The sequence below is a fragment of the Panicum hallii genome, chromosome 9 (genome assembly GCF_002211085.1).
Source record: "Panicum hallii strain FIL2 chromosome 9, PHallii_v3.1, whole genome shotgun sequence".
NCBI classification, from domain to species: domain Eukaryota; kingdom Viridiplantae; phylum Streptophyta; class Magnoliopsida; order Poales; family Poaceae; genus Panicum; species Panicum hallii.
In genome coordinates this window covers 15,112,566-15,138,529 of record NC_038050.1, presented here as the reverse complement: position 1 = coordinate 15,138,529, position 25,964 = coordinate 15,112,566, and the positions used below count along the sequence as shown (strand labels likewise).

At 41.2% G+C, this 25,964-nt stretch overlaps 2 protein-coding genes across 5 annotated transcripts; one reads left to right on the top strand and one right to left on the bottom strand.

Moving 5' to 3' along the window:
- Nucleotides 1-187: 187 nt before the first annotated feature.
- Nucleotides 188-3,288, bottom strand: LOC112876250 (U3 small nucleolar RNA-associated protein 18 homolog). The gene is made up of 2 exons (XM_025940316.1): nt 2,931-3,288; nt 188-2,035 (listed from the first exon to the last, which is right to left on the bottom strand). Exons 1-2 carry the CDS (start codon nt 3,256-3,258, stop codon nt 357-359), a joined length of 2,007 nt encoding a protein of 668 aa, XP_025796101.1. The 5' UTR covers nt 3,259-3,288; the 3' UTR covers nt 188-356.
- A 7,474-nt stretch (nt 3,289-10,762) lies between these two features.
- On the top strand, nt 10,763-24,083 carry LOC112875522 (protein CHROMATIN REMODELING 20). 4 transcript variants are annotated; one of them, XM_025939401.1, is made up of 27 exons: nt 10,763-10,955; nt 12,027-12,411; nt 12,779-12,841; nt 12,922-13,017; nt 13,106-13,198; nt 13,808-13,998; nt 14,076-14,304; nt 14,970-15,065; nt 15,765-15,842; nt 16,033-16,503; nt 16,625-16,908; nt 16,982-17,069; nt 17,162-17,359; nt 17,617-17,736; nt 18,001-18,167; nt 19,264-19,405; nt 19,611-19,760; nt 19,879-19,934; nt 20,007-20,304; nt 20,725-20,860; nt 20,999-21,054; nt 21,316-21,548; nt 22,510-22,713; nt 22,795-22,873; nt 23,003-23,229; nt 23,472-23,694; nt 23,771-24,083. In XM_025939401.1, the coding sequence occupies exons 2-27, from the start codon at nt 12,100-12,102 to the stop codon at nt 23,822-23,824; spliced, it is 4,344 nt and encodes a 1,447-aa protein (XP_025795186.1). In that variant the 5' UTR covers nt 10,763-10,955; nt 12,027-12,099; the 3' UTR covers nt 23,825-24,083. The 4 variants fall into 4 exon arrangements, with proteins under 4 accessions (XP_025795186.1, XP_025795183.1, XP_025795185.1 ...); XM_025939398.1 differs by having other exon boundaries at nt 23,472-24,083; XM_025939400.1 differs by having other exon boundaries at nt 10,763-10,950; nt 12,125-12,411; nt 23,472-23,847.
- The last annotated feature ends 1,881 nt before the right edge of the window (nt 24,084-25,964 follow it).

Here is a 25,964-nt window from a genome sequence, read left to right as displayed (position 1 = left end):
TGCCTTTGACTAGTTTAGCTTCAGCCATTTGTCCCACTACAGCACAGCTACGATGGGTTTCTAAGTCTCTATGATGCTATCGACTAATTAGCTTCAACCATTATTTGTCTCACTACAGCACAAGTATCAGCCAGTTTCACCAAGGTTTCTGAAACCCCGCAATCAACAATCTTCACCAACAGAAGCATAACCAAAATACAATTGCAGATTGCCAGCTTGTGATAAGCACCAGAATCAGTGAGTTTGTAGTACAACTCGATAATAACTGGACTAACAAGAATCAAGTACAAATAGCACAGGAGTTCTCAAAAACTAGAAAATGTCAAAACTGGATTTCCCACGTACACTTTGAAGGCTCAGGCATTTTGATAGTGGTGCAGCTTGTACAGCAACACTTTCCCACCGGCGTGTCCGACAGACAGGAACCCGCTGCCTGGACTGAAGTCCAGGCACCGAGGGTAGTGAAGGCTGAACCGAGGCCCTGGCCAGTTCTGGAACACGCTGAAGGATGGGACATGCACGAGCCGCATCCCATTCCTCTCCTTTCTCGAGGTAATCGCCAAGAGCTGGGCATCATGATTGAATTTCATTTCGCCAACATCAGTGGTAAGGTTCTCAATTGTCTTCAGTGGCTTCCTCTTCCCGCCAAGAAAATCATCCCTCTTGTACACGTTCACAATACCGCTGGTGGAGCCTGTGGCAAACAAAGAGCTGTCCCGGGAGGTGCAAAGCGAAATGCCAGCCAGGGAACCGTCGTCCATCGCCTTGTGGATACACTTCCTTGTTCCAAGATCCCAGTGGTAAACATGCCCATCTCCACCACTGCTTAGTAGCTGATTCCCACCATCCGCAAAGGCCAATGAACGCACACTACCGTTCATCTTGAGGGTTCCAATGAGCTGCTTTGTCTTGGCAGAAATAAGAAGAATGTACCCTTCATTACCGACAAAAGCAATGGTTCTTGAGTCGGGTGATATCTCAAAGCTCTCCAAGCTTTTCTCCTCACGGCCTGTCAAAGGTCCAATCTTGCTAACAGCAGCTTTTACCAGATCAAATGAGTAGAAGAATTTTCTCCTGCCTGCAAGGATCACCTCAGAGCCATCAGGTAGAAATGAAGCCTTGAGTACCGGACAGTCCCCAATAAATATGCTCTGGATCTTCGGGTTTCTCTTTCCATCAATCTGGAAAAACCTCAAATGCTTGTCCAAACCAGCAGCAAGCATCAGCTGCCCATTCCTATGAAATTGCACTGAATTAATAGGGCCACTCGATGGATCCTGGATATTGGCATCCACAAGCCTTGAGAACTCCAGCATCCCAGGTAAAAGCTTAACAGTGTCCTTGACAACAAGCTCATCGTTATTCTGAAGGATATCATCAACACCCCCCTCATCATCAGATTCACCGTCTGATGCGCCAGGAATAGAAGTCTTCCGGTCCATATTAGCCCAGCCAGTGAAGGGGTTCAATTTGGCATGCTGACCACGCAACCTAGCCTCATACTCTTTCCCTGATATCAAATGCTCATCAGCCTCTTTTCTCAGCTTCCTCAACCTTGCAACCTTTGCAATGTCCACCTCTGTCCTCTCCTCTTCTTCATCTATCCACACAGGCTTTCTCCCCTTGATAACCACCTCATCTTCTTCCTCGTCATGGGCTAAGTCCTCCTCATAAATAGGCAAGTCATCCACACCATCAGCAGCAGACCTATCCGTGAAGAATAAAGGTGCATCCTTGTCAGGAGCTGCCACTGCGCCCGCTACCTCAGTGCCAAACTCCAGTGGCGTGTAAAGGGCACCGAACAGCGAGCTCTCCAGCTGCCGTATCTCCTCTTCCTCCTTGTTCTGCTGGGCCTCTGACACCTTAGTCCTCTTCTTCTTCTTCTCTTTATTGTGATTCTTCAACTTGGTGCCCTTCCCAACCTCTCCATCCCTAGCAACAGGAGAGCCAATGCCCTCGTCATTTCCATCATCAGCTCCACTTTTCTCCAGGCGGCGCTTCTGGGTGTTTTGGGATATCAAGCTCATCTTGCCTCCTGCCAAAACAACAAAATTCAGTCAAAATAATCACATAACATGAATGTATAAAACTTCTACTAGTTGGGCATTAGGGAACAGAAGCTACTAAATATTTATCAGCCTTATAAACTGAGACATCTCACATGCCAAGCTAAAATGACTTCACCAAACAGAGATGAGGATTGAGATACCAGCGTCCATGAACAAATAATATAATACATCCAGTACCACTGATTGACATGACTATCGCAAACAATCTAAGCCTGGTTATGCCTCTTAAATGAGCAGTTTCTCGTAAAAACCTAAGAAGCTACAGTAGTATTCAGAAAACTAACTAACAAAGAGTTTACAATCCAATGCGTATAACCTGTCAAAGTTTGCTATGGCCGAATACCCCAGTGACCTTATCTGAAATAGTGAAATTACCAGTTTACCACTACCTTGTTTCACTGAGCTCAAACAGCACCATACCTAAGTTACACCGATTCGTCATTTCTCCAAAAATAGTGACACTGCGATACGGTATATACATACATAGCTATATGAACTAGGCAAATAAAATAGCAATCATCAGCACATAAAGCAAAGTAAAACATGGTTCTAACGTCTAAATTCGAATCTAAGCAACCAGTCAACCACACGGCAACAGAGCAATACAGCAGTACAGCGTACAGGAGTTCAACCAAAGTTATTACAAGCCATGGTTCTAATTTAAATAAAAGACAGCAATAAGATAACTTCTTCCTCAGAGCTCAGACTTTGGGTTGAACTTGAACCAGCCGATGCCATTACTAACTAGAAACACGAACAAAAAGCATTCAAGATGTACACATGGCAATGGCAACTGACTAGCTAACCAACTACTAAGAAGGATCGATGGATTGCTTGGGATTTTGAGGAGAATGAACACACCAGAAGAGAAGGGGAGGCAGTGCTGGGCACCGGCGGCGCGCCGATCCGAGGAGGAGAGGCAGTGACGGCGTCGATCTGGAGAGGAACGGCGAGCCGACGCCCAGCGGCGCTGCGTCGATCTGGGGAGAAGCGGCGGCGGCGCGTGGAAAGGAGAGGCGGCGGCGGCGGCGGCTTTGGTGCTCGTTCTGGGAGGAAATATCGCCAGGGCACGTAATCCAGGGAGGGGTGGCTTATTGGGCTGGGCCGTGCCCGGGACGAGTCGACGACGTGTCGGAAAATAAAACTGGAGAGAGGTGTTGGGCGGGCGGCGGCCGCTGCCGAGGGCCATCGCGGGAGCACACTGCACACGGGAGAGGGGGCGAGGCGAGACGGGTAGGGTTTGGTGTGGTGCCGCACCTGGTTTTTCTGGCCATCGGTCGGATGAAGATGTACCGGCCAACCTTCAGCCTAGCCGTTTGTTTCTAATGGGCCGCGATGAAGAGGAGGTCAACGAACACAGCCCACGAAACGAATAGATTGGATCCAGGGCCCATTTCTGACGTGAGATTGAAATGGAATGACGGTCCGGTCTGCCAGCGATTTTGCAAGCCCGTTAGACACTTGCCCTGCTTGGCTAGTTATAGCACGTACAATTTAGAATTATACCCTATATTGGCATGATTGTCCCAATTCCGACTCTCTATCCCGATAGCTCACAAAAAAAGTTTTGAAACTAGAAAAACATTCTTTAGTCACCGGCTCATAGGAGCCGTCATAGTGCCCAAAAGGTGGGGAAACAGTGAAATCCGTGCCAAATTATCGATGATGTGTCTAAAAGATAATCATAAATAAATTGAATTAAAAGGTCCAGAGGATGTTGATCCATGAGGGATCATAGTTTTATTAGGGCCTACGATGTGAAAGCCAATTAGCATGCTCTATAAATACATGGAGGTGGAGCTAGAGGTGAGTCATCCCGCCACGTGAGAAAATCTAGCCGCCGCAAGTGAAAGTATATGACCAAGGCAAGTGAAAGTATATGAAAAGCAGTTTCCAAGATAGAGGGGAAAGCAGTCCGTGTTTAAAGGATCCTGCGAAATGCAATCTCGTATGAGAGGTTACATCTTGATCTGGGTGTAACGGCAACCACGATATTATATAAATATTTTCACAATAATTTTTATATAATAATTTTTTTAGGTTGTTGACTAGATTCGAGGATCTGGATAGACCTGGGTAATTAATTACTATATTATATAAATATAAAAAATATTTTCACAAGAAAATTATGAAAAGACGTGTGGTTTTTGCTGGTGGTGCTCCTCCAACCACAATATGGCGCGAAAAATAAAAATTATTTTCACCGAACGCCTGTGGCAGAACCAACCTGAATTACACCGGCTCAAATACGCAAGTCCTCTCTCAAGGGCTCCAACGTATTTCAATCGGTGTAACCTCTTGGCCTGTCGGGTAGAATTCCGATGAAACCACCTAACTTCCGGGATCGAATAAGGTTACCTCACACGAAGGTGAGTCCAGAGATACAGTCACCCTCATATTTTACATCACAAAAAATTATATTACAAGAGTTTTCAAAAGTAGTACTAAGTTTTACATTTAGTAAAATTATTACAAACCGTTAAAATTAAGGTTCTTGGCAGCGGAAAACAAACGCGACGATTTACAACACATCGTTAAGATGAATGTCATGCTAAGCCCGGGCACGACATCACTCGGTATCATCAGTGTTGGCCGGAGATGGATCCCATTCCACGGACCAACCATCTGGAAGAGCACAGGGCCAAGACAAAGGAAGAGTAGAGTTTTCAAAGACGTTACCTGAAAAATATATAACTAGTAAGGCTGAGTATACTAATACTCAGCAAGACTTACCCGTCTCATGTTATACTTAGCCATGTAACTAGACTTATGAAGGCTTGAAATAGTTCTGGGTTTAATTTCAGCGGAAAATGCAACAAGGAGTGTGAATTAGTTTTCACATTTTAGCTTTCAAATTCTAGTTTCATTAACCATTCTAAGTAAGTATCTATACTAGACAATAGAGATTGGCATCCATCAAGATTATTCCAAGAATAGTTACAGTTCTTACTCTATGTGGCAGAAGGAATAAGTAGTCTCAATCTTCGTGAGAAACGGACAATTCTGAATCGAATTTCCAAACCTTGCAAGGCAAACCTAACTCACACACTTGGAACACCAAAAGGTTGTTCTGAAGCAACCGTTCGCCTTTCATTCCGGGTTGTGGAACAAGGCCACCACAAGCGACTGTAGGACCGTACGCACACCAATTGTGCAGGACATACGTCTGTAGCGCGACTACATGACCGTATTTCTGTCCGCTGCGCGGAACGTACTCCCGCACGTCAGTGCGTGAGAAAAACCAAATTACGAGTGGTGGGAGGTATGTCCACTTGCCGGGCCGATCGGTTACTAGGCTTACCGTTTACCATATTTCGCGGCATGTGGCTAGTACTTTCAAACGCTTAGCCACCACTACCACACACTGCGACCTTATCAACTTTTATTACACACAGACGGGGTAAACTTCCAGGTCATGTTACTGCACATGATCCCGTCCATGATCCTTATAGTGATTGCAAGATAGTAAACATTCAACTCCTATATCGTGCGAGTGACAGGAAATCACTCGACTTCTACTGGTCCTATTAGCAGAGCATCTAACCGATATGGACTCAGGCACATTATATAGGTTTCTAGCATCAATGCATCTAAGGTTCCATTTTAACTCCTAGACTTAATGCAGGATATAATTTATAAGTATAAGATTGCATAATGTAGTAATTTAAAATACTGGGTTATGCACCGGGGCTTGTCTTTACTGGTGGGGCTGGAGTCAGGGATGTTAGTATTATTATCTTCCGAACTTTGGTTCGGGGCTTCAGATAATCCCTTGGTGACATTCACTTGGTCTTCAGAAATATCCTCTACAGACTTCTGAGAGATCTCGTAGGTACCATTTGCGGAAGTAGTCGTATCTACATGTAATGCAACATTAGATTCAAAGTGTGCACATAAAACTATCTTTCTTTACAATAAAGTTGCAATCCAACACTCATTTAACATACTACTCACATAACAATCAAAAAGATCGGAAACTAACTTGGGTAGAGCTTTACTTAGACAACTGATTAAAATTGGTTACATGTTGAGGATTACCACAGAGCCGATTGGAAACAAAAGGGGTTCAGCTAATAAAATTGGCAAAGGAGGGAGCTATCTATACAGTTTTAGGAAATCTGCTGATTTCTGTTTGGAAGAGAAATCGGCAGGAGCGATCTCTGTATATGAGCAAAAAAGATTAGCCGATTTGGGTTCACCTGAGGTCAAATCGGCTGATATGGAGAGGAACGTTGAAGGTACAGTGCTTCAAGGACAGAAAATGGAAGGATCTTGCCGATTGGATTATCAGCATATTTTTGGTCTATCCGATTGGTTGGTGCATTGGCCTTGGCCTTAACCGATTCATGTGCATCAGGTCTAGCCGATTGGAGGTCTACTGGTGCTAGCTGATTGGCTAAAGCTATATCGGCCGTAACTAACAGAGACTCTTACTGTTCTAACTTGCTGATCTAGGGTTGTGTACTTTGGACTGTGTAGCTGGTTTTTACCCTTAATGTTCTCCTATATTTACTGAGTCATATCAGCCGTGTAGCTGATTGTCCTACTTTGTAATAACTGGGCCTAACTAAGATGTGCTTAAGTATTATTCTAGATAACTAGATGTGGTTGCATCGGCTTGATTACGTCAGTACAACAATCAATTGACGTACAGCCAATGGCCGGGGTCATCTAAACCGAACTTGCTACAAGAACCAGGTGGAACAGAACACTAAACTTGGTCTAGGCTGATGGAACCACAAGTGCGGAACTAGACTGAAGAGGATATGGTTGATAGGCTTGTGCCGATAGATGTGCAGCTAAAGAAGGCGTGTGGTGGGTAGGCATATAGCCGATGGGTGTCTTACAGACGCGTAGCCAAAAGGCATATGGCCGATAGGGTCATGCTTAACAAAAATCGGCTGAGCTAGCAGCCGATTGCTGAAGCATAGCACAAAGGTGTATTGACTAAGCAGTCGATACACAAGGCATAACCAGGATCTTTATAGGAAGGGGCTCTAACAAGATTGCAATCAAGACAAGGGCAAAGGCACGAGCACTCGTGTGAAAAGGGTTACTAAACATCATACAGATCTACCACAAAAATATTTTGCATCACATCAGTATGGCATACAAGTTGTAATACATACTTTTAGGTAAATTGATTTAACACCACTAAATTATAAGCTAACACTATCAGACTTATCAACAATGCAAAATGAAAAACATGCTATGTACCAAACATATCATTCACTCTTCTACTAGGTAGTCATTTATTGAGTATAGATTAACTTAATTAGCTACACTAAACAACATGTTTAACTGCGTAAAACAACTAGGATTAGTTTGATTGTATCTTCATAATCAGGGTTTATAACTAACAACCACTAATATATAGATAAGTTTGGCATCAAACTTATTATGCTATACAGAATCAACTGAGACCAATCTATTCTATACAACCAGATTAAGTACATTAAACATCACTATTAACTTTGCACAACAAGCTAACTTATTTCTTAAAAGAATTTAGATTATTACTAATTAAGAATTATAGCTTTTGATTAATTAGATAAGTCCTAAGTTAGAAATGGATTCTAATACCATTTAAATTAGGATACAAAGAGTTATCAGAAAAAAAATATCCTAAATTTTTCAGAATATTTTATGCATCAACTAAATTAGAGTAAATAAGGTAAGTAAATCATGTGCAAAACATGAATCATTTTTATAGATCAAACTACTGCAATACTGGGGTTGAAATTTGTACTAGGTAATTATGGTCCTATAACTAAACTACTGTGAATTTATCAAGATTTTATCTTTACAGAAACTGTGCCACAAAATAAACAAAAATAGTACTAACAGATTAAGAGTTGTTTATAACTGTAGATATACACAAGATCTTGTTCTAAAATTTTGTGAACAGGTTACACTATTCAAGAGCAATACCTTAAAATATTTTCATAATTTTTCATGAACTAGAGCTATTGTTTATGAGTTTTCTTTGAAAATAAGCATAAATTTATAATTTGGTGTATAGCCTAATATTAATCCTAATATTTTTACTATGGGTTACACATGCAAAAAGGAAGTTAGAGTATAAATTTCAGAAATAAATATTAACGGAAACATCCTTAAATAAAATCTAAGCATTGCATCAACATACAACAAAAGTACTCGAATTTCTAAGTAATTGAATAGTAAAGAACTCAAGGTTTTTACACAGAGCTACACATGGACATACAACCTAAGTTCCAAAAATCAGCTACAACACATGCATATATCATGAGATACAAATAAAACACTCATTTCCTAATATTTAATCTACATCTGAAAATATATACCTACAGCTCAAACTTCCTAAATAAAAGTAGTCGAATTTTACTTAAGGATTCCAACAAAACTGGTTTGGCATTTTTCTGAATTTTCTACAATTTCTACGAATTTTACAAGTTAGCTGCTTTGCACACTTGGAATAATAAAAGAGTTTCGCAGAGAGGCCCTCGGTTTCTTGCATATGGGACCCTAATACATAAACCTAGATTACAATTGGGTCCTTACCGGGGGAAGACGACGGCCGCGGCGTCTGATCGGCGTGTTCTCGCTGGCGATGAGGGTTTGGCCGGGGAATAACTTGTCCTACACGATCTACTTGATCTACTGTGCTCACGGGTGGGTGATGTGCACCGGACAAGTGACGTAGCAGGGCCGGCGACGAGAGATGGCGGCGGCCGTGGCGGCGCGTCAGTGTTCCCGGTGAGGGGCCGACGAACATGGATCGATAGGGCGCGCATGAGCACCGTGGGGATGTGGAGATGCGATTGCAGTACCTAGTTTGGGCGAAGAGGGGGTGAAAGGGGATCGTCGATGGTGGGGCGGCTCGAGTTCTTACCGGCGGCGATGGCGGCACGGCGTTCTGCAGGCTGGGATGCCGAAGGTTGGCGGGGAAGTAGTCGAGGAGCTTCTATAGATTGGTGTGGTGCTGCTGGTGCCCTTGGTCGGGGTGAAGGGGCCCTGTACCGGCGAGTTGACGGCGAGGCCGAACGGGCGGCAAAGGAAGGTCGTCGGCGAGCGTCAGTGGGACGGTCTGGTGAGGGGTTTGCGCCGGGGTGGAGTCGGGGATGCGCCGTGTGGAAGCGAGCAGCGGGGTCGATTGGAGAGCGGGGAGGGGCTGATGATGGCTGTCCACGGCGAACAGGGGCGGCGGCGGCCATGGCATGCGGTGGTGCCACTAGTGCGCGGGCAGGGGCTCGACTTGGCTCTAGGAGAAGCAGAGCAGGTGCAGGGCGAGGCGAGGCAGCCTGGAATGCAAAGAATTGTAGCGGGGCAGTGGAGGATGGCCGGAGGGGAAGTCCCCACGGGCGGCCATGGCGACGGGTGGTGCAAATGGTGCTGTTCGAAGAACACAAGAAGGAAGGAAAGGAAGAGGAGGACGAGAGCAAAAGAGCAAGGGAGTGTGCGGGCTTAAATAGGAGGAGGAGGATAAGGCACGGCACAACAGGCGGCAAGCGGTAGCGCAGAGCTTGCAGAAAAGAAATAGAAGAGGAAGCAAAGTGGGATGCATCCAGAGACTTTTCTGCAATTACAGAAAATATAGGGATCTCATTGTAAACTAAGTTTTCCTACTATTCTAGAATTCAAATGAAAAAGTGTTTAAAATAAAAGTTGTGCAACTTTTCAAATCCTACAACTTTGTTTTAGAGTTTAAATTCAAAAACTCAAAGAATGAAGTGTTAATTTAAAACCTTGGACTAAAATTAGGATCACAAGGTTTTTGTCCTAAAGGCTGTAAATTTCATAATATTTAGGACCTAAATGCGAGCATTTATGACATATCATGATGACTTGACCTATTTATGACATGTCATAATAACTGGATAGACATATCATGATGACTGGATAGACATGTCATAATGAGTGGATAGACATGTCATAATGAGTGGATAGACATGTCATGATGACTTGCATCTTTTTACACTTTAGCCCTTAGTAACTTTGAAAGTTACTTTTACAATTCACCTTTTTACACTTTTTAACACATACATTTTAAATGAAACTTTTGGATATATACATATTTTTATATTTATTATTATTATTATTATTATATTATGTTATTATTTTATTATTTTTTTACAGGGATAAAGTAAGAAAAACGTTTTTCAAAACTACCCTTCACTTATTTTGAAGTTACCTCCTATCCAATTATATTTTGCAAAAATAACCCTAGATTTTTCCGTAATTATAAAAATACCCTTTTTATTTGTATTTAAGTTTTTAAAAGCTTCACATAAACACACACAAGCTTTACACTAACAAGCACATATTTCACACTATAAATAATATACCTAGTTTACAATTACATGAACTGTCACAGCGCCGATCCGGCAACGGCAGGGGACAGCAGATTCGAAATTCGAAATCCGTCACAAGAATCGAGGCCAAAATCTCCCTCCGCTTCAGTCAAAAAAGAACAGAAAAATCTCTCTCCCCCGGCCACCGGCCACTCCCTCCCCCTTTTCACGGAGCTGTATTTTTTGGTTTGGTAAAACGTCAAAAGTTTTCCGCTCCTGCGACTCGTGTCGCCTCCGGATCTCTCCGACTGGATTTGCTCAGGAAGGAGCCGAGCCGAGCCGAGGAGGGAGCCAGGGAGAGGGGGATATCATCATCACTCATCAGCGGTTGAGTGAAGAAACATTCTATTTCCACAAACAAAACCCCGCCCCCAGTGAGACCACCTTTTCCATCACGCACGCCCTAAAAATATTTTCAAAACCTAGGCCATTCCCGGCGACCGCGACACGGCCGGCCGTTCGCTCCCTCCCCGGCCCCGCGCCGCCGCTCTCCCGGTCCGGCGGGGCGGAGATCCGCTCCGGGCTTTGGTTGGCCTCTTCGCTCGCTGGTGTGGTGAGTAAACTGTGGTTGGTTGGTTCGCTGTTGCTTTTGCTGTTCGTCTTCCTCTTGGGCCGCGCGGGGGATCGTGGTTGGTTGGTGCCGCGGGGCTTCGTCGTTTATCAACTGGGGGCGCGGGAATGCGGGCGCGGTTTGCTTTGGGAGGACTTTGGGGGGTCAGATTGAACTGAGCAAGTGTGAAACCCCCCATCCCCGCGTCAAGTCCTCCGCGCTGATTCTGGGTTTTGGCGTTGGTTGGGTACGGCGTGACTTTCTGCGGTGGAGCGACTCCATCGTTGCCTTGTCGTGTGGGTTTTGTTTGGTCCTCCGAAATGTTCAGTTCTTCTGGGTGGGCAGGCAAACCGTCGGCAGTGCATTGCCTCTCCTTTTGAGAGAAAAAAAGGAGAAACGATTTGCATCGGTACAAACATTTCTGTAGCCCAGCAATGTTGTTCCTGCTGACGAAGGAGATGGTAGAATGTTCATTTTATACGGAGTTCTACCAAATTAGGCGTTTGCTCTGTACGTTGGAAAATAATAACAAACCGGACCTGTTAGGTTGGGGATAATGCTGCACTATCACGAGTAATTAAACATTTACGAGTTTGACTAGCTAGCATACAAAGACTACTGCTGAACTTGCAGGGTAGTATAATTTGTAGTTACCATGTCATGTTATCCATATGCTAACTGGGTTTCCTATCATTGTTCTTGAGAATTATGCTAATGTGCTGTGATTAGACAGTACTTCTTGAAGGCATTCCATTTGCTGTAGTGCCGTTCTGCAGTTTAAGCCAGTACACGTTCTAGGTTGCTTTTATATGGCATCGAAGTTAATTGAATGGGAATATGATTTAATTCATCTAGGTAACAGGTATTTGTGTTTCAGTACGTTAAATTCAGCAGTAAACAGGGTCCTGATTCATTAACACTTCAGTGAAACCTACATAACTGCATTTGTGTTAATTTCTGTTGTCGACATACCCTTTTTTGCTGTTATTTTTATTATTTGGTACCTGTGCAAATACACATTATTTGTTTTGCTTATTCATTGGTTTTGCTCTCGTATTATATTTTGTTTTGCAGTAAAGTAGTTCATGTACGCAAAGATGGATTGAGATATGTTTCTGTAGAAGTAAGTGGTATAATAATACTAACTATGAATAAGGATGGGATACTGTCAGATGGCAAGCTGAAAAAGATGGAATCTGTTCAACCAAATGGACAACATGGAGATGATGATATAATAATTATTGACTCCCAAAGTGATGAAAATAAAGCCGGAGCAAAAACTAACATAAGAGACGATCTCTATAAGGAGCATAAGGAGCCTGTGTGCAGAACAGTGGACAATAATGTGAATGATGAAGAAACATCCATTACTGATGATGATTCAGAGGCTGACTCATATGAATTCTTTCTCCGCGAATCAGATAATGAACAAGCTTCAGCATCTGAGATAGACACTGAGGTGTGTGAATCTAATAAACTATTTCAATATCTGGGGTGGCCTACTTAAGTTCTGTGAAGTTCTGTTTGTATTAATATCAGATACTTTCAATAAAGGTAACAAAACTAGATATTGCAACTTGACATGGAATTTTTGGAAACTGTTATTAGCCATAATTATTTTATTTTATTGTTTTCTGATATGATGTAATATATCATTGATACCTTTTCTATGGTAGTAAGACTTACTATTAACTACAATGTAGTTTCTTTTAGCAGTTTAAAAATTTGATGGATTAGAATTTAGCAGTTTTATTTCGAAGTTAAATAGTATTCTGTAACTCTCTCTCTCTCTCTGGGTTTTTTTTTCAAATTTGATTTTCTAACAGGTACCTCTAACTGAGGAAGAAGTTGAAGAATTGGTTTATGAATTTCTTGAAGTTGAGAGCAAAGTAATCATTTCTGTTTTATGCGTACCTTTCTTTTACTTTAAATTTTTCATTTCACTAATTGTGTTTTTGGCAACTCTTAGGCAGCGGAAGCGCAAGAATCACTTGAAAAGGAGTCACTGGACAAAATTGAAACTGAAGTAAGATTGGAGTTATCCGAGAGGCTTCAAGGAGATGAGGTTTTAAACATGTTCAAATTTATTTTGTAATTTGTAATCCTTAATTGTTATCTTTCTATACACTGATATATTTCTTTAATATATGTAGTTAGAATCAGCTGTGTCAACTGAGATGGAGCAATTCCAGATGCAATGGGAAAATGAACTTGATGATCTGGAGACACGTAGTTCCATTCTGCTGGTAATGTTTTTCCTTGAATAGGATAGTGTTTTGGTGTGTCCATGGTACACTATTACTTACTTGAGTTCATAGTCACCGGGGAACGGAACGCTGTTCCGGGATGGGAACGCGGGAACATTTTCGTTCCCGCAGTGTAAAAATACATCCCAAGTGCTGTTCCCCGTTCCCCATTCCTCGTTCCTCGATCCGTCGGCCCGGGAACTTCGGTGACTATGCTTGAGTTACTTCCAACTGTATGCGCTGTCCCAGATGTACGCTTTTCCTGAATTCTTGTACTGTATAAATGCATATGAACATTTAGTGATGAACCAAAATGACCTGTCTTTCTATGAAGAATGATGTCACTTGCATTTCTGTTATCTTTGGAGTTGTTTTGTACTTATTCTGTTGGAGGACTTGGCTTGCTACTCACAAACAAAATGGCAGCCCTTTTTTTTTCTGTACTGGTTCTGTATTAGACTATAAGGCTGGTTATTTCAAATCGATACATATTTTTTTATTCCCACGTCAATTGGTATGTGCTTTTTATTTCTGTTGGAAAATTATTTAAAAAAATCCCACATTATGCATTAGGCTGAAGATAAATTTTGCATTTTTTTTGCAATGCAGGAACAACTTGATGCTGCTGGAGTTGAACTTCCCAGACTCTATAAGTCAATTGAAAGTCAAGTTCCAGATGTTTGTGAAACTGAAGCATGGAAGAGGAGGGCCCATTGGGCTGGATCTCAAGTGCCTGAAGAAGCTAACCTATCCATTAAAAAGGCTGATGAATACCTCCAGTCTTGCAGACCTGCAAGGAGGTAACTTTGGGGCTAAAATTTGGTTGTTTCTGTGTTTATTTTATGAATCTCAGCTTTGCTATACCTGCTTGAATCAGAAAACACGGGAGGTTACTGGAGGAAGGTGCTAGCGGCTTTCTTGCTGGAAAAGTTCCTGTTGGGGATGGTGATTCTATTGAGGAAAGTTGGAGTTCATTCAATGAACTTATTAAATCTAAGGAGAATGCTGGAAATACTTTTGGTAGCAGTAACTGGGCATCGGTTTATCTTGCAAGTACCCCCCAGGAAGCTGCTGCATTAGGTCTCCAGTTTCCTGGAGTTGACGAGGTGCCACTTCAACTCATTGGTTTCTCTGATTTTGTGATGTCACCATTATACTATATATTATCCTAATTCATGGAATTCTTGAAATTTATCCTACCCTATTTCCTTAATTCCATGTTCTTTTTTTTTAATTTCTAGCTAAAGTGCCTGGTTTGCAAACTTAAGTGCTTTTTTCACGCAATGTTAGGACAAAGCGGTTGGACAAGACTAGGACAAAGAGCATACAACTTTCTATTGTATTGGGAACTCTCATACACACAATGCCTACTGATCCTGTTTAACATTGACCAATTTTAGTATTTCATCTTTAGTAGAATGTCACCGTGATGTCCATGCAGTCATGCTTTTCATCTTTCAAAATAACATGTACAGAAAGTGTAGTTCTAGTGAAAATAATATTACTGAAAGATAAACCGTGATGAGCTGGAAGTACTTGCAAATTTTAGTAGACCATTTGAGCTATATTACTTTTAGAAAGAGAAGTACTTGTCATTACTCAACACCCTGGGAGTTAATGTCTCTTCCTTACATTCTTTGTCAATATAAAAACAAATAAATAGAGAATGATTTTCAGTCAATCTTTATAAACCATTATACTTTTAGATAACTGACATGTCATGTATTTTTCCAATAATGTCTCTTCCTTTCTAAATCTTCATTATCATTAGGTGGAGGAGATAGCTGAAGTTGACGGTGTTTTTGATGATATAAAAGGTGTAGATGAAGTAGAGCTTTCTGAGGAACAGAGAAGGAAGTACCGAAAGGTCAGCTTAGACTACTAAAGTAGCTCTACTAATTAGTTAAAACTGCAAACATGCCACTGGTTTTGCTCTAGTGCACCTATTGTTAATTTCAGCCTGTGGACCTGTTGCTGCTGCTTTGATCTTGTGTATGCCTTATTTCCACTCCTGCTTCTCACATTATTTCTTATTCCCAGTATATGAATGCCTATGTATCAAAGTGTGGTCTAATAGTTTCTTCTTAGTTTCATCCCTGGTTTTCACACCGTTGGCAGCCACGTCAATGTTTTTTTGGCAGATTGCAGTGACATCATCAGATTATTTATAAACCTGTAATCAGCATCATCTATCAGGTCTCAGCAAATAATGTAAAAAAAGATAGGAAAGATTCATTAGCGCTTGTACTTACACACTTGTCTAGTTTAAACTAGCAGCAACAAGCTCTCTTGTTTGGACTGCTTGACCCACAAAATCAGAGATTCAGAGCATATAACCCCTTCTTGAAGTGCAGCCACCCATGTTATGTTTTCTTACTGGTTGCACTAGCAAATTTGGGCGAGCTTGCTGGTATTGGTAACACCACTGTAACCCAACTGCAGAATTTACTGCCACTACTTCTAGTTTAGCTGTTGGGTTTCTAGTAGCACGAGATAGGTTTTTAATAGGGGTATCCTTGGTGTATTTCCTTGATTATTGGGAAACTAAGTTATATCATTAATGTAGGTGAAGGAAGAGGATGATGCAAAAATAATGAATTGCCTGCAGCGTCGTTCGAAAGGAAAAAGGGTGAGGGGCACTAAGGTACTTATTTAAAGATAAATAGTTTGGTCTTTAAAGTCTACTAATTTGTTATAAATACACATAGATGATTGTTCTGTGATTTGTCGGTAAATTTCTTGCATCTAATCCAGCCTTTCCTGACACATAGATGATTGGTCTGTGATTTGTCGGTAAATTTCTTGCATCTAATCCAGCCTTTCCTGTTTTGCAGGAGAACCTCGGTAAGGTCTCATCATGCCATGAGAAGCCTCCTCTATCAGAAAATGTTATTTTGGGTGCGGAAAGTGACCTTCCTTCATCTAAAAAGCTTAAAACTGATGAAAACAAAGTTTCTATTGAGATATTGAAGCGCACATGTGAAGATGATGATGAGCTTTTCCAGAAGAGACTGAAAACTGTGATAATAGAAAGTGATGATGAGATGCAGATAGATAGCAAGCCAGCTTTACAAAATGATAGGGAATGTAGCTCAGCAAGAGTTGAAAAGGTGGTTGATATCATTGATCTTGATCTCTTCCCATCACAAAGCCCTAAGCTCAGTGATAAAAGTTTGCCTAAAGCTTTCAAATGTACTATTTGCGCTGAAATGCTGAATGCCTCTGACGTGCATCGCCACCCAGTACTGGATGTTACTGTTTGTGGACCATGCAGATTTCTTGTGATAGAGAAGAATCGTCTTGAGGTGAATGCTTACCTTCTTTAATGTAGATAGTTTTGAACTTTTAGACAGAATCTGGTCTGACTTCTGATGTCTTGAACTAGGCGTTAATAAATTCTCAGAGGTGCTGTTTGCATTTGTGCAGGATCCTGTATCTGGTGGTTATTGCACTTGGTGTGCACAAAGCGAACTACTTCAAAGTTGTAGTTCTTGTAAGCTGCTTTTCTGTACAAATTGTTTGTCAAAGAATTTAGGTGAAGAATGCTCATCAGAAGCTAAAGCCACTGGTTGGCAGTGTTGCTGCTGTGTACCCAGTCAACTGGAAATTTTAATTTCTGAATGTGACAAGGCCCTCTGTGGTGTTGAATCTTCTGATTCAGAGACCAGCAACCCAGAGCTTTCTGGACCGGAAAACAATGGTCCTGTTAGGTATGATCTTTTCTCTTAATTTATTTAGTGTACCAAAGCTGAGCTTCTGGTCATTGCTTAAACCTGTCATCAGCAAGCGAAGAATGAAGAAGAGGATTAGAAGAATTATGGATGATACAGAACTTGGCGAGGAAACTAAGCGCAAAATTGCAATGGAGAAGGTTTGCGGTCTTTCAGTCTTGTATCGTTATTTTATATATATTGTTGCCTGAAGCTGTCTTATCTAGGCTGTAACTTTATCATTATTTTGAAGGCAAGGCAAGACCATTTGAAGTCCATGCAAGAGCAATCTGCCAGCAAGTTAAGGAATGAGAATACTTCCTTCAGAGTCCCATTGGAAGTCTCTTTAGAGGATGCTGGGGATGAGCATATAGTCAACCTTGCCAGGGAGGAAGATGAGGAACCTGTTAGGATTCCAAGCAGCATGTCTTCTAAACTGAAGCCTCATCAGGTCTGCACGGTCAAGAATTCCTCTCTTGCTTATTCTTCTTGGTAATTAAATCAAATTAATAGGACTGAGAGATGAAAATTGCTAAGTTATAATGTGTTTGCATGTTGAAACATTCAAAAAGGAATCCTGAACACATGATGACTTAATGAGGGGGAATCAACTGCTTGTCAAGTGCTATGCTGCTACTCTCGCACCAACAATAACAACCAGTACAGGAGCGCCCATATCTGAATCTGACTGAATTTATGATATTGCAGGTAGAAGGAATAAGGTTTATGTGGGAAAATGTGATTCAATCTGTTAAAAAGGTGAAATCCGGGGATAAAGGTCTCGGCTGCATTTTGGCGCATAATATGGGCCTTGGGAAAACCTTTCAGGTCTGTGTTGGCTTAAACATACATTTTCCTAAGAGTTATCCATTTGTTGTATGCTACAACTACATGTTCATATGGCAATCAATTATGTGCTGGAGCTAGACCGTGCATGTCAATCAACTTCAATTTTTATACTTGTACTGGTGGGCTTGTTGGTTCTTATATTTGTAAGGTTACTGCATGGTAACTTTTATTTTGCATGCTTCACTTCCATTACATGACATAATGGGAGTTACATTCTTATCTTTGTTCGTTTGCACCTTGCAGGTTATTACATTCCTCTACACTGTTATGAAATGTGCTCAATTGGGATTGCGCACAGCACTTATTGTTACCCCTGTTAATGTTCTTCATAACTGGAGGAAAGAGTTTAGCAGATGGCGTCCAGCAGAACTGAAGCCTCTTCGTGTTTTTATGTTGGAAGATGTTGCGAGGTGAGGATAAATTTCTTGTTTTGTTGCATTATGTTATACACACAGCTAAAGTTGTAACTAGAGCCATTTTGTGCCATTAATGAGTATGGAAGTGCATGATGTTCTTGATGAAAAAGTATGTGGGGGGGGGGGGGGAACTCTTCTGATTGTATGGCGCATATATTAAAAATCCATGTTTGTACAAATGTATGTTGAATTGGAGATGGCGTGTCTACAAGATGAAATTTTAACAAATAGCCTCTTATTTTTGTTTTCACTATATATTTTCCTTCAGCAGCCAAAGTTTGAAGAATTTCCTGCACCCTGTCCAAAACAACATATGTAATACATATGCTTAGTTAGGAAAGAAGATAAATCATGCAAGTCCTAAACAGTAGTACAATACATGACATCAAAACGACTATCATGAGTAATACAACTCAACTACAAACATTCTATAAAAGCTGCTTCAGTCCTGTAAAAACTTATGCAACCTGCTGCAGTTCTACCTGAAAAATTGGTTCATATTCTAATTCTAATTAGAATCTCAAGGTCCTTGATTAGGCCAATGTGTTTGAAATTTTTTTGTTATATTGGGAATCTTGGAACTTTGAAGGTTGTTGGATATATTATATACACTTTAATGCTTGTATTGGGTGCCTTTGATCATGAATTGGATAGGGTCATTCCCAGGATCTCATTCTGATTGCCTTTCTTGAATTTGTGGGCAACACTTATAAAAGAAGAAAGCTCATCTAAGTTTTACTTAAATGTTCTTTTATTTTATTGGCTTGTTTCTTTAACCTTCTTTAAGTAGCTTTTAGTGCGATCTTCTAACAATCTTACTGGGTCAAATGGTTCTATGAACATTTGCATGATTATGGATCAAGCCTCAAGTTCAACCAAGGTTTATTGTCCTTCTCTATATTGCATTATTTTGGCATTTTTTTCATTGCATTGTATGATTCCATTATTTATGTATGGTGCCATGCATTTCCCCCCTCTGGTTACATGGGAGTATGGTTTTACTATTACTATGAATTTTGTGACGTGATGGTTCCTATAATAATCTTTATCTACTAGGATGGAAGACTCCCTCTGACCTTTGTTTTTGCAGGGTGAAAAGACCAGATTTACTAACCAAATGGCGAGTAAAAGGCGGAGTGCTTCTCATCGGGTATTCATCGTTTAGGAACTTATCCCTTGGAAAGCATGTGAAGGACAAAAATGTTGCAAACGAAATTGCTTATGCTTTGCAGGTGATGTTCCATGTTTCTTGCTATTGTTTTGCCATTGTTCCAAGCTCTTATGTTGCTCTTAGATGGCTTTTTATGGCTATGCTCTGAGGTTCAAATAATGTCATGCTTTTATGGTAATATGGCATGCATTACAATATAGTATGGTTTCTCCGAACTTTATTACAAGTTAGCTGTGGGGTTTTGACACTGTTCATTGTACTACCAGTGTGGACCAGACATTCTTGTATGCGATGAAGCACATATGATAAAGAATCGTAGGGCTGACATTACACTGGCTTTGAAACAAGTAACGACACAGAGAAGAATTGCGTTAACTGGATCTCCATTGCAGAATAATTTGATGGAATATTATTGTGTAAGAAGCAGTGCATCTTTACTGTTTTGTTTGCTTATTCGTCCAATTACTGACATTATCATGATGTTATACTTATACTAGTGGTTGGGCAATGAATTTGGTTTAATCTTGTGAGCAGATGGTTGATTTTGTCAGGGAAGGCTTTCTTGGGAGTAGCCATGAATTCCGAAACAGGTAAATGAATGTTCTACTATACATGCACTGTAATTTTATTGAAATTTGGAATAATAAGTCATGTCTTATCAGGTTCCAGAACCCCATTGAAAATGGGCAACACACAAATTCAACATCAGACGATGTAAAGATCATGAACCAACGATCACACATTTTGTTTGAACAACTGAAAGGTTTTGTCCAGCGGATGAGCATGAATGTTTTGAAGAATGATCTACCACCTAAGAAGGTTTTTGTTATTACTGTAAAGCTATCTCAGCTGCAGAGGAAGCTATACAGAAGATTCTTGGATATTCATGGTTTCTCAAGTAGTGGTTATTCAGAAAAATCTCATAGTTCCTTCTTTGCCAAGTACCAAACATTAGCCCAGGTATGATGACCCTGCATCTTTGCGCTGTTGCTTAGATAAAAACAAGGTGGAATTGCTGTCTAGTTGTTTTCACATGAGTGGAGCTGTAGCAAGATAGTTGCCTGTGCTTTATGGTTTCATTAAGGTATCAATCTATACCAACTACAGTTGATCCTATTATTGTAGATGAGTACAGGGAGAGATCAGTAATTCTTTTTAGAAAGAACAGTTTTATTTCGGCACTAATGCCATCCATATCATATTAATTTTTTATTTCTTTATCAAATTAACCTCGACCATTATAATTTGGATTCATCATAACTGTTGGAGGTACTTTCTTTTTCTAGAATTGATGTGATAATTTCTAGCCCTTGAGGTTAAAAGTGGAGGCTCCTTTTTCTTTACCAATTACTAAGATAATAACACTATGTTGAAATGTAGGTATGGAATCATCCAGGGCTCCTCCAGATGGCTAAAGAACAGAGAGGAAATTTGCGTCGCGAGGATGCTGTTGAGAACTTTATGATGGATGAGAGTTCAAGTGATGATAATACTGAAACATACTTGCCTAATGGAGGTAATTTATTATATCCCACTTTTTATAATACTCACCAGAGTTTGGCCAATCTGCATAGTGTACTTTGTGTTATCATTTGAACTTTTGAAGCCCCTATGAGATAGACACCTGTTCTAAACTTTATTATTATTTTGACAGAGAAGCAGAAGGATAGAGCTGATCAGCAGTCCAAAAAAAGCAACTTTGTGAATGAGGTACTTAACTTTATCAAGCGCAAAATATTTGAAACTTCTATTCTATAGTACTCCAAGGTACTTCATGCACAATTTTTCTATTGTATCTAGCTGTGTACTAGACATCTTTCTGGTTTCTATGTATGTGCCATTATGGATGATTAATAACTTAATCCAAAATCAGTGTGCCAATAAATACTTATGCGGTGGAATACTCTGTATGACGCACTAAACGTTTGGTTCTGATTACGCCTTTTCTTTAACTTTTTATTTTTATTGTAGGAAAGTAACTGGTGGGAGGAACTTCTAGATGAGAATACTTATATGGAGGCAGATTACAGTGGCAAAATGATTTTGCTCCTTGATATCCTGTCAAAAAGTTCTGAATTGGGTGACAAGGTATTGGTGTTTAGCCAGAGCTTGACCACTCTGGATTTAGTGGAGTTTTATCTGTCAAAATTGCAAATCAAAGGAAAAGAAGGCAAACATTGGAAGCGAGGGAAGGATTGGTATAGGTATGACTCCGCAGATGATTTTGTTTTGTATACAAGAACATTGCAGTTGCTGGTGTGGTAGTTTCCCAACTATCTGTTTTCTTTTGGTTCTTATACTTTGTGTCTACATGCTCATGAGTAGGGGCTGGTAAAGGGCCTACAAATTTAGCCTAGAAATTATAAGGATTGGGCTCAAAAAGGGTTGGGCTCATATTTTATTTTGAGGCAAGTATGATTAAGGGATGTGTTGGATTGTGAGGGGGCATTAGGGCCATGATCCATTACCACCCGTACTCTGAGATAAACTGTGCATAACCTACTGCTTCAACAAGATCCTTGAGCTAAGGCTTTGTATGCAACTAATTCCACGGCCTTCCAACAGTATGATCTTTGTTCCTGTAAACTAAAAATATAGGTCTTAGGGAAAAAGCCCAGCGGGAACTGGACTGTGAGTCTGGAAAATGGTATTTCTTTCCGATTCATGTGGGAATGAAACTATTGTGAAACCTGAAAGATCTGCAATTTGGCTAGTTCCAGGATACTGTTATCACTTTGGTGCCATCTGCTTTGTTTAGCTCTGGAGTGCTTGGAATTATTAATCTGTCATTATAAATATTGTAGAAAACATAAATGCAGCAAAAGGGCTTCAGGTAGGAACTAAGAAATCCGCAATCGTGTCATACTCCTTCAACCAAAACCATCTATATTTTTATCTTATCTCTTCTAGGTATTCCAGACCCCCTCATGTTCCTTTTTCCTAGGGCAAGCTGTCATGTCTCTTTGGAATATTCAGTAGTTCTAGCATCACAGTATAATCTTTTAATGCAACAATGGGCATAACAAAAGGCTTGGATACAATCATTGTTGATACGTATTTCTGCAAAGACTTTTTATTCTTGTGATTTATTTTTACTAGAGTTGTTTATCATCATTATGACTGTCTCATTTTGCAAATATCATATATCCGTATCATGCTGAACAGGCTTGATGGGAGCACTCCATCTTCTGATCGACAGAATCTTGTGGAGATGTTTAACGACCCTGAAAATGCAAGAGTAAAATGCACGTTGATATCAACTCGTGCTGGATCTCTGGGCATTAACCTTCATGCTGCAAATCGTGTGGTTCTTCTGGATGGATCCTGGAATCCAACACATGATCTGCAAGCCATTTATCGTGTTTGGAGGCAAGAACTTGTCACCTGAGTTGCTCATTTGTTGCACTTACATGCGATTATTTGTTTATTCAGTGGGAATATTCTTTCCAGGTATGGCCAGACCAAACCTGTATATGCTTACCGCTTAATGGCACATCGAACAATGGAAGAGAAAATATATAAGCGGCAGGTAATTCTGTATTTTTCTTCTTCTGGTCTGGAGTTCTCAGTTTGGATTATCCAAGCTATTCTCTTGTACCTGGTAGATAAAGGTCCATCCTTGTTTGAAAAATTACTCATCTTAATCGAGTATTAACAGGTGACAAAAGAAGGCCTCGCGGCAAGGGTGGTGGATAGACAGCAAGTTTCAAGAACCATCTCCAAAGAAGAGATGTTGCATCTTTTTGAATTTGGTGAAGAGGAATTGATGGAACAGAATGAGAACGGTTCTACAACCGTGATTGAGAAGCCATCCACTTCCAACACCATTGAAACTTCCGAACCTGTGGACAGCCTCATGCTGAACCTACTCAGTGAACAGACTCGGTAATGCTCATCCTACGACTTTCCTTACTTCTGAATACTACTGATGGAATACCATGATATGTATACATAAATCCTAGAATTTAGTCTTTTACCTAATCAGAAATGTCTTGTCTGTTTATTTCCTCACTCTTTATTGCCTTGCAGCTTATATATATTTTAACATGAATGTGTGCTCTCTGGTTTTGACTATGTAACTATGCTAAGCAGCTGCTTGTTGGGTAACATCTTTTTGGAATTTACAGGTGGATTGCAGGTTACCATGAACATGAAGCTCTCCTCCAAGAAAATGAAGAAGAAAGGCTTACAAAGGAGGAACAAGACATGGCCTTGTCGGAGTGGGAGGCTTTGAGGAATGCAGTACGTGATCCCGAGAGAAAATCAAACATGACTAAGGTTCCAACAGATCCCAACCTTGTGCGGCCAGTTAAGGCTGCTTCAAGAAGCCGGCAGCCGCAGCAACCTAAGGTTAACTCAAACAACCAAAAGAAGTGCAACAACTTAACCCACTTGCTGACTCTAAGAAGCCATGGCACGAAAGCAGGGTGCACGACAACCTGTGATGAATGTGGCCAGGAGATTTGTTGGGAGACACTAAATAGAGATGGTAGATCGAGATGATGCTGGAAGGCCCAGGTCAATGTGGCATTTCAGAAACAGATTCATTTTGTTCTTTTGTAAATGCTAACTTCAGGTAGTGTGTATACATTGCGTATGCAGGAGTACTAGCGTATAGGAAAAAAGTAGAGAAGAAATTAGCTTTTGTGGCCCACATGGTAGAGCGCATCACGTGCAATTGAACTTCCACACGGCTGATGAAATATAGTTTTGGCAACGTACCATTGTTGTGCACTTAATTCTTATTCTCAATTCATTCTCTACTTGTGTTCAGCAGTCTTCAGCATTAATTGAGCTGCTGTCTGAATTTGTACTCCTTTCATTTCAAAATATTCATTTCAAAATATAGATAGTGATGTATTTAGAAATAATTTAGATACATAATAAAATTTATAAATCTAAAAAATTAAAATAAACTATATTTTAAAACGGAGGGAGTACATCATATTCCTCTGTATTCCTCTCTCCTTAGCAATCTTCGGTTTCATCAGAGTCGCCTCTCCGATGCAGAGGATGATGCAGTCAGGTACGTGACTTCATGTAACTTACCAACCTCCTGATATTTCTAATTGTAGGTAAAGATTACTTCCTTGGTTTTAAAATTATAGGTTGTTTTAACTTTTTAGATATATAGTTTTCTTACGTATCTAGAAATAATATATATCTAGATGCATATTAAATATTATAATTGAACTATATTAAAATAGAGGGAGTAGAAATCATTATGGGTTAATTACAGTAAAGTCAACTCAGTTCGAAACAGTTACGTATGTTTTTTGAAAAGCCAACAGTTACGTTTGTGATTCCGGCCTAACCCCTTCATCTGTTCACCACCCTTGATGCGCCTCCAAGAAACACGTTTGCGGTTTGCCTCACAACCTTGATGCCCAGCAGCCCAACCTTACGTTCTCCAGGATTACTGTTTATCAAAATATCCAATCCTATCAGGCTCTCTTTATTTGAATGTCTTCCCTCCGGAATAAAGGCGCATCCACTATAGAAAATGAAGAAGAAAAGATGGCAACCACTACAGAAATTAACTGTCGGGCAATGAAATCAAGTGAGAACATCTCAAGGCTGTACCAATCACGCACTAACCATAGAGCAGATAGGAAATAAACGGGAGCAGTAGAAATTTTATCCCGCAATCGGAAAATCGAGTTCATTTGAAGAAGAGAAAACCACAGGGCATCATTTACTGACAAATGTAGAAATCTTTCTCGCATCCACTTGCAAGTTTCCACACAAAGTTACGGTTTCCGTCTTACATGGTTCAGTAGTTGACAAAGAGCTTCAGGTAGCGCTTGTTCGCAGCTGCTACATTTTCGATATATGAACCTCATTGCAGATGCATCTCCACTACCAAGTTGATGCTGCTTTGCCCTTTGGTTTCTCTTCCCACACCCTTATTCTCCTGGGGTGGCCATTATTTCTGATGTGGTTGAGTAGTGCTCAATTGCAACAAAGGGAAAATATAAAAAAGTAGAAGCCCTCTATAGTAGGCAATAGATATTGTGCAGTCATATCTGCCTGTAAAGATTGTTGCTAGTGTCGATACATAGGGACAGGGGTACCTTCTGCTAGGGTGTCCAGGCCCTTAGCGTTCTCACCATCCGTAATCTCCCCCTCGTCTTCTGGGTGACGTGGCGTACGGCCTGGGGCCTGACAGCTGGGACCATGGTCTTCGGACCTCCCCCGTGCTCTTAGATGTCCGGGGCCTCCACGTGCCCAGGATGGCAGGGGGGCTCTCGGGTAGCCCCCGCGGACCCAGACTCCCCACGAAGGTCCGGGACCGCCACGTGTGATGGCCAGACCGTCACGGGCCTGACCGCTCCAATCGGCCTCGGGGGCCCGGACCCCTCCCCCCGGGAGGGGGTCCGGTGCCACCACGTGCCGCCCCTGCGGAGGGAGCGGGGCTTGCCCTGCCACGTGCCTGTGGCAGGAGGCCCTTCGCGGGTCTCCTGCCCACCTACCAGCATTTAATGCATTAGTTGAGCCGGGCGCGCCCAAGTCAAAAAGCGTAGCCTGCCACTGACACACAGGGCAGGTAGGCCGACACCACGGTAAGCCTGCCTGTTTCCAAGGCGACGCGTCGTGTCACCGAATACTGTGCGCCAGCG